At 39.8% G+C, this 16,334-nt stretch overlaps 1 protein-coding gene across 2 annotated transcripts; it reads right to left on the reverse strand.

Moving 5' to 3' along the window:
* Nucleotides 1-3,957: 3,957 nt before the first annotated feature.
* On the reverse strand, nt 3,958-10,442 carry kcnj12b (potassium inwardly rectifying channel subfamily J member 12b). 2 transcript variants are annotated; one of them, XM_058654564.1, is made up of 3 exons: nt 9,948-10,440; nt 4,980-6,324; nt 3,958-4,886 (listed from the first exon to the last, which is right to left on the reverse strand). In XM_058654564.1, the coding sequence occupies exons 2-3, from the start codon at nt 6,189-6,191 to the stop codon at nt 4,866-4,868; spliced, it is 1,233 nt and encodes a 410-aa protein (XP_058510547.1). In that variant the 5' UTR covers nt 6,192-6,324; nt 9,948-10,440; the 3' UTR covers nt 3,958-4,865. The 2 variants fall into 2 exon arrangements, with proteins under 2 accessions (XP_058510547.1, XP_058510546.1); XM_058654563.1 differs by lacking the exon at nt 3,958-4,886 and having other exon boundaries at nt 4,917-6,324; nt 9,948-10,172; nt 10,315-10,442.
* Between the last annotated feature and the right edge of the window lie 5,892 nt (nt 10,443-16,334).

Consider the following 16,334-nt stretch of genomic DNA (forward strand, 5'->3'; position numbering starts at 1 on the left):
AAACATTATCCACATTTAATATTTAATAAGAGAAAAACCTATACTTCGGCCTTCTTTAAATTAGCAACTTACATTCCTGAGCACAAACCTAACAACTCAGTATAGACCTGATAAAATATCGAGCTCTTGAAGTTACACCATTATCACCAATGTTAAAATACAGTGGTGTAAATAGGTCGAGCAAAGTCGGCTATGGACTTTTCACAGGAGGCAGATTTATTCCCAATAAGATCATTTGCTCTCTCATCCTCCTCCTCTTCCTCACATATACTTCACACACTGATATAATGACATTAGATTAAGATGGAGCGAGAGATAAGGTGACTGTAATCATTATTATTTCATTTATCATGTTTTTTTGGTTTATTTTCTGAACACATACCCTGGTATATACAGTAGAACAGTTTTTTTTCCTCAAGTACCATTAGAGGAAGCTTGTGCACCACTGGCCGTACATGTACCACAGTTTGAGAACCATGCATCTACAGTATAGGTCTAAAATAATATCTGGAGGAAAGCGGCGCAGCTGTTGCATCATGTTACTTTTTTTTTCCCACCAGCCGCCTCCTTCAAGCAGCTGTGGGAAAGCGGCAAAGAATAGCGCTGCTGCAATTAAAGCCAAATTTGCCTTTCAACAACCCACTCTGCATGTTGGAAGACTGACCCTCCATGGCTTCTCATCCTCCAACACTGGAGAGTGGGTGAGAAACATCCCAGTTTACTCTCAGTTCTGCTTCCATCAAACACCACATTTCGGAGGATGCTGCGCTGTTAAAGGGAGAAAGTATACTTTCAGATATAAATACCTGAGAAGAAAAAGAAATTCAAGAAAGGGAGATATTTTGACATGTACATTAAACTTAAGCTGGACCGTTCATGCACTTCAGGACAGTGTGGCAGTTAACTAGTAAGCAGCGTCGTCATCATCATCAATATGATTATTTACAGCTACTGTGACCTAGTGTAAAAATGGCTGCCACGGATATAATAACAGATTAATATTCGGTTCTTTAGCTGAGAGGTCTTTGATTATATGATAGTTGAATCAAAGTGGATCTATATATGCATTGTGCTTAAATGGAAACAAGGATGGTTGACTTAAACTTATGGATTTTTCTCTCAGCAGAATTAGTAACAAGGGCAAAAACAACGTTACATTCATTTCCGTGTGTGATTCTCTGTTTTTGAATCAACACCTTTATCCTATGTAAATTCAATTTTGCTCGTCACATTATTCCCCAAAGATAGGCTCAGTTCGCAGCTCGGTTCCCGTGGTTGTGTCGCGTGTGCTCTCTGCTCACGTGCTTCTGATTTCTTTTCCAGTGATGAAGGTTGCAGGGCAGTGAAATCAAGAGGGACTGCCAAGTCTTGTGTGTGTGTGTACATTTGCAAAGATATGCTTGTATGGTTGCATAAGAGTGAAAGGAAACACCTCTGACCCTAACCAGATACAGCCCTACCAAATCACTGCCATGTATTACAGTCCCTGTTTTTCAAACAGCCCCCAATTTACCTTTGCGCTGCACTTATTTGCTATAAATTCAGCAAATTTTTATTACAAATATGAAAAAAAAGGCCCTCATATTATCACTATAGTTACTGTGTGGCCGTCATGGAGGGAAAAGGAAACAGTTGACTTTGTGAGAAGTGTTTTATTGTGGTAACTGACGGACAGTTTACTTGTTTGTCAGTGCATAAACTGTTGTCTTCACACAACAAATCGGAGGAGGAAGTAAAGTGCAACTTAGAGTCACGATTGCTTTAAATGCATTTAGTGGAAGACGACAACGACGGCAAGAGGTGAAAGTCATTCAAATCAGTAGATTCAAGCAAAGACAGCATTTCCAGTTTACATACAACTTTGCCCAGAAAGTTATGACCTCAACACAGGTTCGATTTTCTTTTTACAGTGATCTAGATTGTGTGTTTATTCCCACACACACACATACACACACACACAGATACAAACACACGGTCAAAGGTCAAATAACAGTCCTTGACTACACTCATACATGCAGGAAGTCCTTGGTCCTGCGCTTGCTGCAGTGGAACGGCCGTTTGTTTTCTGGAACAAGCCTATTCTGATATTTTCAGCACAAGTCAGCAAGATATATAAATACAAATGTGAAGTTTGCTGAAAAGGCAGACCAGTGTAAAACTTAACCCAAATACTGTTGAGCTTTTAGTTTGAAATATTGTATGTGGAGGGAAACTGGGTTAAGTCAAACCTGACCTAATAACCTAACTACTTTACGTCCTATTAATAATATCTATAATGGCATTATCAATACATTAAACTGCATTTACTAATTCTTTTAATCTTTTGGTCAAAAAAGAGAGACCTATTTACATTCAAGAGTCATGTGTTTATATCAACTTTTAAATGCTTGAAGGGATGTGTTATAAAGTGTGTTCTCGATGACCTATCATCTAACTTGCACTTTTATACCTCACGGTTACGGAGGTGTGTGAATAATTGTGTGTGTGCCATTGCTTATTTCTAATTGTGTAGCATATAGAACATAAAAAATACATAGAATATATAGAAAATCAATGTAATCTCCCTGTTTTAACCCCGGAAGCAAAAAGAATTCAGTTTGAATGGAAGTCTATGTTTTTTGTCACTACTTTCAGGTCTTCTTCAATACAGCATGATGTCCATTTTGTGAATTTTGGCCCCATCCATTCTTCTTCTACCGCTTTGGAGGGGAGGGCAATCCCAGCTGACATAGGGTGAAAGGCAGGGTTACACCCTGGACAGTTCGCCAGTCCATCACAGGGTGAAGGGAGACAAACAACCATTCACTCTCACACTCACACGCTCAATTTATTGTGTCCAATTTGCCTAATCCCCAAATGTGTTTGGTCTGTGGGAGAAAACCCACGCACACACAGGGAGAACATGCAAACCCCATGCAGAAACATCCTTGCACCGACTGGGTCACAAACCCGGGTCTTCTTGCTGCAAAGACAAGAGTTCTAACTACTACTCCAAAACAACCGTGTGGCGAACCGTTTGGCCCCAGTGAGAGCGAAACAGGTGATAAAGCACAGCACATTTGACTGGACACCAGTGTGATTGACAGCTGGTATTCAAGAATGTTGTTGCAGATGACAGTTGGGGGGCTTCAAAAACAGGAGTGCTTGCCACACCTTATTCAGAAATAGATTTAAAAGGGGAAAAGCCATTGAAGCACAGTTGTTGTTGTTTTCTACGTTTGAAAGATGTTATATCTGCAAAGAACTGATGTATGATGTAACGTGGGACAATGAACAGCAGGACTGTTCAGATTTGGATTTCGCTAAATGTTATTTTGTGGAGGTTGATTCTTAAAATCAACAGCAAGTATGTGGAGAATGGGTTTTGTAAGCACTTAACACAAGCTGCAAACATGAGCATTATAGACTTGCTGGATTTTACCTGCCTTCAAATTGAGGTTGTGTTTGCATGTTCAAGAGAAGAGTCCATATGAAATCTCTCTGTTGCAGCAATCACAACCTCTGCAGAATGTTCTGCAAGCTCTCTATTTAAAAAAATAAAATAAAATAGCAGTGGTCATATGAGATAATTTTTTATTGTGTGGTTAGTTGAAATATTGCAAATATATTGTTTTGTTTGTAACTTTATAATATATCAGAGACAAGTAATGATATTACGGACTGTCTCCAAACATGTACGTAGTGTTACGTCTGCAAAACAAACTCTCTTTGTGAAGCCTCAGTGTTCGTTGTTTGAACAGCGCCATGTCAGGCACCGATGGACGATACTAGCTGTCAATCACTTCATTATCCATTCTGCATCATCATGTTCTACTGAAGAAGACTTGAAACTAGTGAGCGAAACCATTGTCTCTCAGGAAATTGTCATCACTGATATTATAAATTTAGTGAGAAGTCGTGTCCTTTTCCCACAGGCTTCTATTCATGCTGAGTTTTTGAAGTTGCCCCCCCGTAGCTAACTGCTCCTTCTGCCATACATCTCAAACCAGAAGACAACATTCTTTTTCATATACAGTCTATGTTCCTGGTCGCTCGCCTTTGTGGCGTGAGACGCCAGTAGCAATTTGGCAACTTTGCTGTTGCCAAGCAGCAGCAAAGCATTCTTACACACTAATCATTTGGAAGCCAACAGTTTTCCAATGTGTCCCATAGACCTAAAACACTATTTTATATCAACCATATCAGAGAAAAGTCTTGTTTCCTCATGTTAAAGTGTAAAATACACACCGAACGGGCACATTTTATTTCCTGTGGTCTGAAATGTAAAGTATAGTTTTCCCTGTTAGTATGCGTTGATGCTTTTAACGGATAATAACTAACTTTTCATGCGTCTCCTGTATGTAGTCTCCAGTGTGTTGTACACTAAACTATCCAATGACAAAGAATGAAGTAGACTATTTAGAGTCTTACTGTTCACATTGTAAAGTTACATCATTAAGATCTGATCCACTCCTCTGTGCAACTATGCATCTATGAGACGAGTTTGGAGGAATATTCCCAGGATTTGTCAGTTTCACTCCACATGCGTGATATTCTATGCCTGTGAACTTCACCTACAAAAAGAAGCTCGACGAAAAAAATTGTCAAACATTTCTCAAAAATAGTCTAATATAAAACTATGCTATTGTCATGCACTTTATTTGAGTAGGACTCGCAAATTGACACGTGACTGTTTTGTTTGCATTCAGTAAAGCTCAAAAGCCACCTCAGGGAAGCAGAACATTGTCATCTCATCCAGTGAGAAATATGATGAGTTTGAGTTTTGCTTGGGTGATGGAGACTGCTGTGCTGGTCCTCCACCTGCAGCAGCAACGTTTTCTTTCCGCGGTGTCCTCGTGTCAGTCATGTGACAGTCATAGGGCTCCTCACAAGACAACTGCATTGCTCTGTGTTCAAAAACAAGCAACAACCAAAGGTTACATCTCGGATTCTCTATCAGAGGACATTTGCTCACCTCGAGGAGGAGTCAGTGCATTCACCAGCATCGATGAATATTCCCTGTCTTCCTCTTTCCCATCTTCTTCCTCCTCGTCCCTGCTGATGAAGGCCAGCTCGTTCTCATAGCAGAAGGAGTTGGCACCAGATGTTGGGAATTTTCTCTCCTCCATTTCCCTTGCACTGCACCTGGGTGTGGATGGTACTTCAAACGTTTTGTGAAAGTAGGCGTAATCTATCCTGTAGCGGCTCTTCTCCTCAAAGACGATGGGCTCAAAGCGGTGGCCCCACAAAATCTCAGAGGACAGGTAGGAGGTGCGAGCCTGTGTCGTCATGGCTGTGGCCTCCACCATCCCTTCAAGTATAATTACTATCTCAAAGTCAGATATTTCCAGGTCTTGCTTGCTGATGCCAAACAGTGGACTTTCTTCATCAATCTCATGTATTATAGTGATGGGGGCAACCAGGAAAAGGCGGTCTATGCCTTTGTCGTAGCCCACGTTCATGTCAATCTGATCCAGGGGGATGTACTCGCCCTCCTCTGTGATACGGGGTTTGACCAGTTGGGCGCGCACATGCGCTTCCACAATGTGGCTCTTCCTTAGATTTGCAACCCGAAACATGAGGCACAGCTTGCCGTCACGTAAAGCGATGACGGCGTTGTGGCTGAACAGCAGAGTCTGAGCTCGCTTTTTGGGCCTCGCCATCTTGGCCATGATTGCGCCAATCATGAAGGCATCGATGATGCAGCCCATGATGGACTGAAAGACCACCATGAACACAGCAGCGGGGCATTCCTCTGTCACACAGCGCGCACCATAGCCAATAGTCGTCTGGGTCTCAATAGAGAACAAGAAGGCTGCCACGAAGGTGTTGACCTGCATGACACAAGGAATAAAACCGTCGTCCTCACTGCGACGCTCCATGTCCCCATGTAGAAGGCCGATGACCCAGAACGCCAAGCCAAACGTTAACCAGGACACCACGAACACCAGGCTGAACAGCAGGAACATGTATCGCCAGCGGATGTCCACACACGTTGTGAAAATGTCCGACATGTACCGCTGCGACTTCTCCCCCATGTTTGAGAAGTGGACGTTGCACTGTCCGGTCTTGCTGACAAACCGGCCATGGTATTTGCGTCTCGTGTGAATCTTGCCGTTGCCAAAGCTGCCCACAGCAGGCATGGTACTTAGTCTCAGGCCTTCTTCCTCACAGGACACAAAGCTTTGCTGGTGGGCCCTTCCCACACTCATGCCTCAGGGGCCACAGCCACGTGGCTTCACACTATCAGGCCGGCTCATACAAAACTGACCCGCTCGCAGGAAATGTTCGGCTCCGTCCGACACGGATTTGGTGTCTTCAGAGCTGAGGCACAAGTGCAGTTTCCTGTAAAGGCAGCAAAAAGTAGAACGTTAATATCGATCATCTGTCCACACTATAGCACAGTCATTCCCAGGGACTGGTTTGGGACCCACAGATTGGTCGCCATATTAGATTGCAGAATTGTTCCAACACAACATTGGATTTTTCTGGTTTATTTATTCAAAAGAATATTAGGTGTTACAGAAAGGGCAATAAATAGTCAATTGTCATGTATTGTATTTTGAAATCTTTAAAAAGTGGGTTTCCATATGAGAGGTTTGGGAAACAAGGTTTGCTACAGTGATAGAAAAATACATTTACCGTAACTTTAATCATTTTAATGTTTTTGAACTCCCTTAACCTAACCTTACCTGTACCTATAATTCATTAGAATTAGAATTGTTTTACTTTGCATACTCACACATATTAGTAATAATGAATTTGACCTGTGCATTTAACCCATTCTGCAGGACCAGTGAGCAGGGAGCAATGGTGGTTGGGTACTTTGCTCAGGGGTTACAAGCCCAATTCCCTTTCACCCTTACCATAGTTTAGCAGCATAGAGTGAAACTATAGACGTCCTTATTATTCAAGGTTCAAGATTCCTTTATCAGTTGGGAATACTGAGTCAGTATATCTGTTTTCTATCTTCTGCCATTATTTGGTCACTAGTTCCTCATGGACTTGGAAAATCAGAACATCCTCATCAACATTTTAAACCTTTCCTTATTTTTATTATTTCAATATTTCTTTAAATATTTAACTTTTACTGCAAATTATCTCTCAAAGGAAATGAATTGATAGGGCAGATCATATGCACACACACACACATACAGGCCTCAGCTTTTCCAACTTCATTTACTTGTTGTCATTATGAACATTTTGACACCAAAAAGAACTAAATTCGTTTGTTAGCTCCGGACAGCCTGCAGCTTTCAATGATGAATAAGGAACTTAATTAAAACGGAAATAACTTGATTACAAACGTTAGATTCCTGGAGTTAATGTAGTTAAAGAATTAGCAGTGTTCACTGGTCAATTCTAATGAATATTTATGCTCGTAATAATAACACAGTGTATTATTCTCAACAATATTGTTGGTAAACAATTTCTCTACTTGCCACTGCCTCTGATTGTGTTGCTCCTCATGAAAATCGGTTGTTGTGTTTTTTTTTTTTTTTAAATCTTATTTCATTTGTAATTAGACTTAATATATCCTGTTAATCCAGCTTGATCTCAACGAGATCATGTTACATGGGTCAATATCCTCCAGCCACTTTGCCTTTATTCCAAACATGGGCTTTGCATAGTAAACATCTTGCTGGTTATTTGTTGTAATCCTCATTTTCCAGGCTTTTACCTATTACATGCTATGACTGCAATTGTTTTTATTACCGAACTAGAACTAGCCATAAAAATAAGATTGTATTGTCATAATATTACCTCCCTATCACAAGATTATCACCTTATTATTACTGCGTTGTTACTGTGCTGTAAAGTGAAGTGTTACCATACGTGATTTTCTGTCTTCGCTCCATTTCTCGACTGGAAAAACTGGTATATAAGATTTTTTTTCCCTTGATTAACAGGGTACAGAAATAGCCAGCTAATCCAATGCCCTGCCATTTTGACATTTCCTCTGTTTCCTCCAGCTGGCACAACTATCACAGGCAGTGTAGAGTACTGTGATGAGGCTGTGTGATTCCGCTGTGATTCTGAATTAGATAATGATACGGACAGGGGGAAAAAAACGGAGAATAGAGTTGGTTATCTTTGAAGAAACAACCTCGTGCACAAATGGTTTGCCGTAATAATCAATAACATCAACTCCATCAGTGGAAACGGTGAAAAAGATGAGACTTTTTGTCCCAACTGTATCGGCACGACACAGCACAGCACAGCTATTATTTCTCTCATTCTAGAATAGATTATAAAACCTGTAGGTTTTTTTTGTTTGTTGGTTTTATTTTGTTTTTCAGATTTAAGCAATATGCCACTTTTGTGAATGATGGGTTGTTAAGTCCCATGGCATTTTTCTCGTTTTAACAATTTATCTTGAAATAATCTTAATTTAGGACATGTTTTACTTAAATCCACAAATGTCAACCTCATAGAGACATTGGACAAAAAGTCAAGCAGACCACAAAATTTTCTGGGTACCGTCTGTGACAAACTCCATATCTGCTTGTTCTGGTGGACTAGAATTTGTGCACTAACAACCTGACATGTCATGTTATGTCATGTCATGTTATATTGTGTTTTTACTTCCTTTTTTGGAACGAAATCAATAATTGTGTCCTTGTTTTATTTAAATATATTGATTTTTCTATTTTTATTTGATCCATTCAATACATTTTTGGAGTGTGGTGGCTGCCCTCACATACTCTCCTGTTTGTTTTTGTGATTGGAAACATTTGAAATGAGGCATTATTTCTGTCCCCTTCGGAATTATGTTTAATTTCTGCAAGCCTGCTTTGCAATTAGACAGTTATAAGATCAGCTGAGGTTCAGCAGCTCCGAGTCTGGCTGTAGTTTGCTCTGATTGAACTAAAAATCAGTCCTGGTTGTTAAATAGACGCTGACAGCCCTTACCAGCGCAGACTCAAAGGAACCTATGGGCAAACACTGTGTCTGCGTCCATACGCCATGAAATGATGTTGTTCAGCAACTGGCTTTAAGTGGATCAGAGGTAACATGTTTAATTTTATACTGTACATCAGAGTTTCCTAAACGTTTTATATAGAGACCCACTTTTAAAACACAACAAATCACTGTGACCCAGTTCATGATATAAATTGTGGCAAGACCACATTTTTTACATAGTATAATATAACACGTCTGATTCTTTTATTACCATTTGTGTTACATCTAAATAGGTGGACAAAAATCCAGCAAACGTGTTTGTCAATACACCCAGAAAATGCTCTGGGACCATTTGTGGCTCGTGAGTCAGTCTCTGGGAAAAACTGATAATCAGATAATTGATAAGGGATCACAAAGATTGTCATTGTTTCATTTTGGGGGAAAATTCAGTTAGAAATATACAGCTGGTAAACCACTCGGGTTCATCATTTATGATGAAACCTTGTAATGGGGTCAGAAAGGCAGCTGTGCACCAGGTTCCCCCCACTTCACCCCACCCCCCGATACTCCATATCTATGTATAGACAGACATTAATACTGTGAATATACAGCAGATAATCATGCAGTAGAGGATTCATTTAATAAACACATTCAGTGAACGTTTGACACTTGCATGTACACAATTCAAGTAAAGGTTTGTTTTTTAGTCCTTCAGCTGTGAAGACTAAAAAAAAAAAGAGTACAGACAATAACGGTGACAGATTGTGTTCCTGTGATTTGGAGTTTTGTTTGTTTGTTTTTGAAAGCAGTTGCTGTTTTCCTCAATCCTCTGGTTGCTAGGGAGCAGCATTTAAAGTATCCAAGATTAGATATTAATGCCTAATATTCTTTGTTCAGTTCTCTCGGAGCGACGCTCTGCCTTCTGGGCTGTGATCTTAAACACCAGAGCAGAGATAAGTCTGTTTCTCTGGTGTCATTTCATCACTGATGTTAATGACATTGTTAATCACTCAATCTATGGAAGGTGTTGACACGGCGACGTGAGGCTTTCTCCATCATCTTACCTTGTGTGCAGGTGTTTCTAGTCAATGTTGGTGTTGTCCAGCTTTGCTTTTCTTCCAGATCTCCCAGTCTTTTAGCCAAACTGCTGCATGTTTCTCTTCCTTTAGCTCTTCTCTTCTGTTATGGGTAGAACCACCTTGTCCTCCTGAGGCATGACAGTAGAAGGCTACAGGGAACCTTGTCCCTTTCTCTACTCACGGAGGAGAACATTAGAATGTCTTCTATTGCTGTTCTTCAAAAGTGTTGTTCCATTGATATCCAGTTACCCAGAGACAGAAAAGTAGAAAATGCCTTTAGTAAAGTGCTGAAGTAATAATTCTGACCCTTGAACAGGACTTCTGGGGTCCAATTCGCTGAAAAAGTCACTACCTTGCAGTTGATTTTGGAGTCATGGAAGCCTCTCTGTGTTCGTGTCTCACACTCTTGGTAAATCTGCTATCTGATCTCATTCTGCTGCAGATCCCACTCCGTATCCCACATCAAATGAACTATTGCTCACTGCTCAGCGCTCGTCCTCCCCCTCCCTTTCACAGTGTCACTGTAGATGCTTGGCATTTGGAAATGACGTGCTCTTCCCTTACCAAGTGTTGCACCAACACTGATCAACAATGCTCAGAGCTGAAAGAGGTTTTTTTTTTTTTTTCCCCCAGTACTGATGTGCACTGGATGGACCAGGAAATAAACACATTCACTGAACAGATTTTTCCATTTCAACTCTTTTCACTTATCTACCTACACGGGAAGAGGTGTTACAAGTAATTCACACTTGTGTACTCTGTTATGTTGTCTCTATTTTTGTAATTTACACAGAACAGATCACTGAGTGGGCGTTCATTTTGTGCTCTCCATTTTGACCAGCTCAGAAAGCAATTTGGTCTGAACATTTTTATTTCAAAGACGTAAATCATCAAGGTCTCACCGTAGTCTGAAGGATGAATCACCTGGACAGTATGAGTGTCTAAACTAAATCTCATGCAATAGTTTGTAATTCCTCTGTGAGCTTTGGTTTTGATGAGTCAGTCTAATCATGTCCTGATGTCCTCACCCAAATTAAATGGAGGCCACCACAGACAAAAAGACACCGGTGGATTGTGATTGTGACGCTGCAATATGATGAAGGAAGTCAGTCTGAGCATCAGCTTTCATAATATTGCAGGACTAACATTTTATCTTTGGGATAGTTAGTGCTGTTGGATCTGTGGATGTTCTCGTTTTTGGTACATAATTTTTATGTCTTGTTTTAAATCAATCTGAATTTATTGTGTTTTTGATAAGTACTCATATTTAAGGTCATTAAGGTCACAAAAGATGACCCAGATTTTTCCTTAAGATAAGTGAATAAGGGGAATATAAGGGGAAAATCTATTATTTTAAACTGTAAAATGACCATGATGTGTCATCATAGATTACAACATACTGTATGTTAAAATGAAATACACTGATAACAATGGTGCAGACAGTTTATTGACAAAATACATTTCTAAATACGGGCTGCAAACTCTGTTACTCTGTTAAACAGTTTGGTCGCACAATAACACAGCTCGCAGCACTTCAACACACTAGCTGCCAGCACACTTAGAGGATTTGACTTGATTTAAAAAACGTGGGAGACCACAGACACAACAAACTTTGTGACTAATTTTCAATGCTTTAATGCTGAGAAAGCACAGACGAGACACTGGACCACACACAAATCTCCGTCCTGGTGATTTCAGAGAGGAGATTCCAGGGATTTGGGATCTCACAGAAACTTGTGGTGTCTGTTAAACCCTCACACTACAGGATCAGTTGGCCAGATAATCTGCTCATGTCAGCCTAAAATGGGGTGCACCCGTGATTGTTGGAAGGACCAGATCGGGACCCAAATCTATCTGGCCAATTATCCTCTAGTGTGTGCCACGCTGTAGCTGCAATGAGTCAGAAATGCTCAACATTAACAAACCATAAAAAGAAAGCCTCACTGCTCCTCTCAAAAACATCTCAACCAAGGGAGAAGAAAATGAAGGGAAGCAATGGAGCTTCCACTAAGGTTAGTTAACTCAACATGCATGTTGTCAGTAGATATTTAAAGTATATAATATTTTATAGCCCGTTATTGTTGCATTGTTATCTCCCCTCGTCATGTGATAATTCTCCGCTGTTGCTTGGAGCTTCAATCTCCGCCTGTTGCCGACATGTGGAAATTATTCAAATAGGTTAGATGTTTATAAAAATAAAACAAAAGGTGGCACAGTTGTATATGTCTATGTATGTGCATGGACACAGTGTAACTTCTGGTATGAATGCAGCTCCTTATTTTTGTGTTTGAGAAACTTTAGGTTCATTGCAGTAACTGTTAAAAATACTAAAATATGCTGTTGAATCACCTTTGTGTGTGTGTGTGTGTGTGTCACTATGTAATTGTTACTGTAATACCAGGTCTTCAAGTCGGAGCACAGAGGACCAGAGGGGGTTGTGAAGTGTGCTATCAGGTCAGAAAGAGTCCCGAGTCCAACCAGTACGTTGTCCTGTGAGTTATTTAAAGGCTGCCCTCACTGTAGCAGCACAGCGACGGCCAGGCTCAGCCGCACCAAAGGGTTTGATCACCTTTCAGATTGTCAGCACACACACACACACACACACACACACACACACTCGTCTCATTTCATTTCAAGTGTTATGTCATGTTGAAGAGCACAGGATGTTTACTCGAAGCTCAGTGAGACTAGACATGAGCTTGAGTGACTCTGGATCAGGAGCGTGGCAGGTGTAACTGTCTGTTTCCTTCACTCTCGGCAGCAGTGCTGCCACTCATGCCGCTCACTGTGTCTGTGATTTAAAACTGCATATTCTCTGCTGTGGAGTTTTTAAATCAACCCTAGTGTTATAGTTTTTTTGACACTTTTAACAGTGTTTCCAAGTAAGAAATGTCCTTATTTGTATTCTGCCTTACATTGTGTTTTTGGCATTTATTGGTGTTGTCTTATTTTCTGTTTGTGTGTATTTTGTCAACTTTACTCCCCATTTTTTAAAACAAAAAAAATATATATTACTTTCATGCTCACCTTGGTCTAATTCAGGGGTCTCAAAATCAAATGACCTTGGGGTCACTGAGTGTCTAGTTTGGTCAGTAGGGGCCCAGTCAAGTGAAAAAAAGTAAAACAAATAATATTTTTATATTATTATACCTATGATGATATTTCATGTAATTTCAAAACAAAAGTATTTGTTTTAATATTGAATAATAAATATATGACGCAAAATGAATCTATTAATAAGAAAATACACAGAAATAAATCATTATAACTTGATATTAAGAAGAAGAACTCAGGCATAAAGCTAACTAAAAGTGATAAAGGAAGACAAAGAAGAAACACTTAAGTTATAGATACAGAAGACTTTTGGCAGCCAACACTGCTGAAATCAGCGCGTGAGAATGGAGGAGAGGTGTTGTCCACCCACCTGACATAAAGAAACACAGCACAAACACAAGTCTCAAGGATTTTTTTAGGAAGCTATAATTCAACCAACCTGCTCCAGTTAGCTCACGTGCTCCAGAGGAGCCTCATCAACACCATCTTTCATGATAACAAAGTGCTCTAAGCACACACAAACACAAACACACACTGAGAGGCCATGTTCGCTCTGTGTAAAGTCCCTCAGTGTCAGACACGTGTACTAAAAAAAATATGAATGAACATTTTTCTGCTGTTCTCTTAGAAATGGGAGCATGTGGATATTAAAATAAAATCAACATGGTGGTCTGATCCTTGTGAAAAGTCTGTGTGTGCCTTTCCCTGACTGAGTTAAGAAACAGAGACCATCCCTTTTCCAGGCATGTCAGCAAACATGCTTCACATACCACAAAAGATTTACTTCTTCTTTATTTGCCGAGTAAGGTTCCATTTCAAAACATGAAACACACACTCTGGCCAGTTTGTCCATTATGCTGCCGTGGAAACACAGTATAAGACGACAGCCCCCGTAAAGCAAAGTCTCTGCCTGAAGTACATTTAAAAAGGTTTATTCTGAGGCTACAGAAACAGTTATATACTTATACACAGAGGTGGAAAGATGACTGAAATATTCTACTCATGTAAAAGTACCACTATTTTGATAACATTTTACTTCAGTACAATTAAAGTACTGGTCTAAAAATGTTAAAGTAGCTTGTTTAAAATGTACTCAGGGTAAAAGTTACTTAGTTACTTTTTTTTATCAGGATTGGGATTGTTTCTTGTGACGTGCAAAAAGGACAAGGGGACACACATCTCACATTTATTGTTTTTTAATTAAAGGCAAACCTTTACAAATTAAAGTGCTGACGAAAATAAAATATGCAAAGACATAATGTATCAGTCAAAATGGGTCAAAGGTCACAAATGCTTTAACTTTCTCACTCACCAATCCTGTCCTCGTCGTTCACCTGTCCTCATCATTCACCTATCATCATCATTCACCTGTCCTCATCGTTCACCTGTCCTCATCATTCATTCAGCTGTCCTCATAACTCACCTGTTCTCATCATTCACCTGTCCTCATCATTCACCTGTCTGTCCTCATCATTCATTCACCTGTCCTCATCACTCACCTGTCCTCATCATTCACCTGTCTTCATTATTCACCTGTCCTCGTCATTCATCTGTCTTCTTCATTCACCTGTCCTCATCACTCACCCATCCTCATCATTCACCTGTCCTCATCACTCACCTGTCCTCAACATTCACCTGTCCTCATAATTTACCTGTCTTCATCATTCACTATCAAAGTTTCTGGTGTGTGAATTTTATTTTATCATTATTATTTCAGGCCAACATTTTTTCACTCAGTAATGGATGTGATTTAAAACGTAGAGAAGTAATGTCACTTCCAAATAAACATAAGAAAAAGTACAATTACACATTTTTTACAGAAGAAAATACACAGAAAAACCTACTCAATTACAGTAACGCGAGTAAATGTAATTCATTACTTTCCACCTCTGCTTATACAAACATTTTTAAGCGTAGATTATATCAGCAGAAATGATCGATTTCTGCTGATAAACCCTGCCAAATGGTCCACAGCAAAGTGAACTGATTTATATAGGATCATTTCTTATGGCTGTTCCTTACAGGAGGACAATATCAAACAGAAATTGTAACTTTCAGATGTGCTTTGTTGCTCTCACAGTCGCACACTTGTTACTTGGAGCTCACACATAAGTGTTTCCCCTGATATGAGTCCACCTCGTTGGGCTCATCCTCACCATGACAAGTCTGTTGATGCCAAAATTGTTGTTTATATTTGTCTCAGGTGAACCACCCAGGATTCTTTTGTCGTCATGGAACCACTGACAAAACAACTTGCACGTATAGGTCACATGTCTGTGAACCTGATTCTGTTACAGTGTGATCGAGATTAAGTCTGAGCTGCTGTCACGGGTCACATGTGATTCAAAAACACAAACGCAGAGTGGCGTAATTGGTAAAAGCAGGCTGAGCAGCTCCTGTCCTGGGCTGGTCGCTGTAATTGATCTATGCATGACTAAATGGGCCACTTATTTTTGCAGTCTGAGCAGGTGCACCTCTGGTGTGCTGGTGTTTTCACACCACCCACTGATCGCTCATCGTGACTGGGTGTGTTAGTGGGGCAGCTCGACTTGGAGCAAACACTGCAGGTGCACATATACTCACAGAGTGCATCATGCACACAAAGTAATACAGAAAATAAAAAAAAAGATTATTAATAAAAAAGAACACAACTTATCAATTAACATTTCAATATTCACTTGCAATTGACCTTTATTCACTGTAATGTTTCTGAATTAAGAAGACTTTGAAATATAGGTCACACTTTTTAAAATTCTATAGTGAAATATCACAGTTCTCTACGAGATGATCTCTTCAAAACACTTGTTTAGTCTGAAAAACAGCAGTCTTGTATAAAGTACCTAAAAGGGATACTTGAGTAAAAGTACAAGTATCTTACCAGAAAATGACTTTGGTAGAAGTTGAAGTCGCTTTTTATAATAGTACTTGAGTAAAAGTCTAGTAGTATATGACATGTACTGTACTTCAGTATAAAAAGTTATTTTCTGACTTTTTAGAAGTAAAAGTAAAAGTATTTAAAAAGTGAGGAGTTTGGATTGAGCCATGGTTGCTCAATGGTCTTTCAATTGGAAGGTTGTGGGTTCAATTGCTGGCTCTGCTAGTCTATATGTGTCCTTGAGCAAGACACTTAACCCCATGTTGCAGCGTGTGAATGAGTATGAAAGATGTGTGAATGGGTGAATGGGCAGCTTACCAAGACTAGAAGAGCTCTATATAAATACAGACCATTACCAACTCTTCTTCTTCTCATTTTATTTGGTAGTAACGAGTAACACAGATAGTTAGAGGAGATGTAGTGGAGTAAAAGTAAAAGTTGCT

This window comes from Solea solea, chromosome 16 (genome assembly GCF_958295425.1).
Source record: "Solea solea chromosome 16, fSolSol10.1, whole genome shotgun sequence".
In the NCBI taxonomy this organism is placed as follows: Eukaryota; Metazoa; Chordata; class Actinopteri; order Pleuronectiformes; family Soleidae; genus Solea; species Solea solea.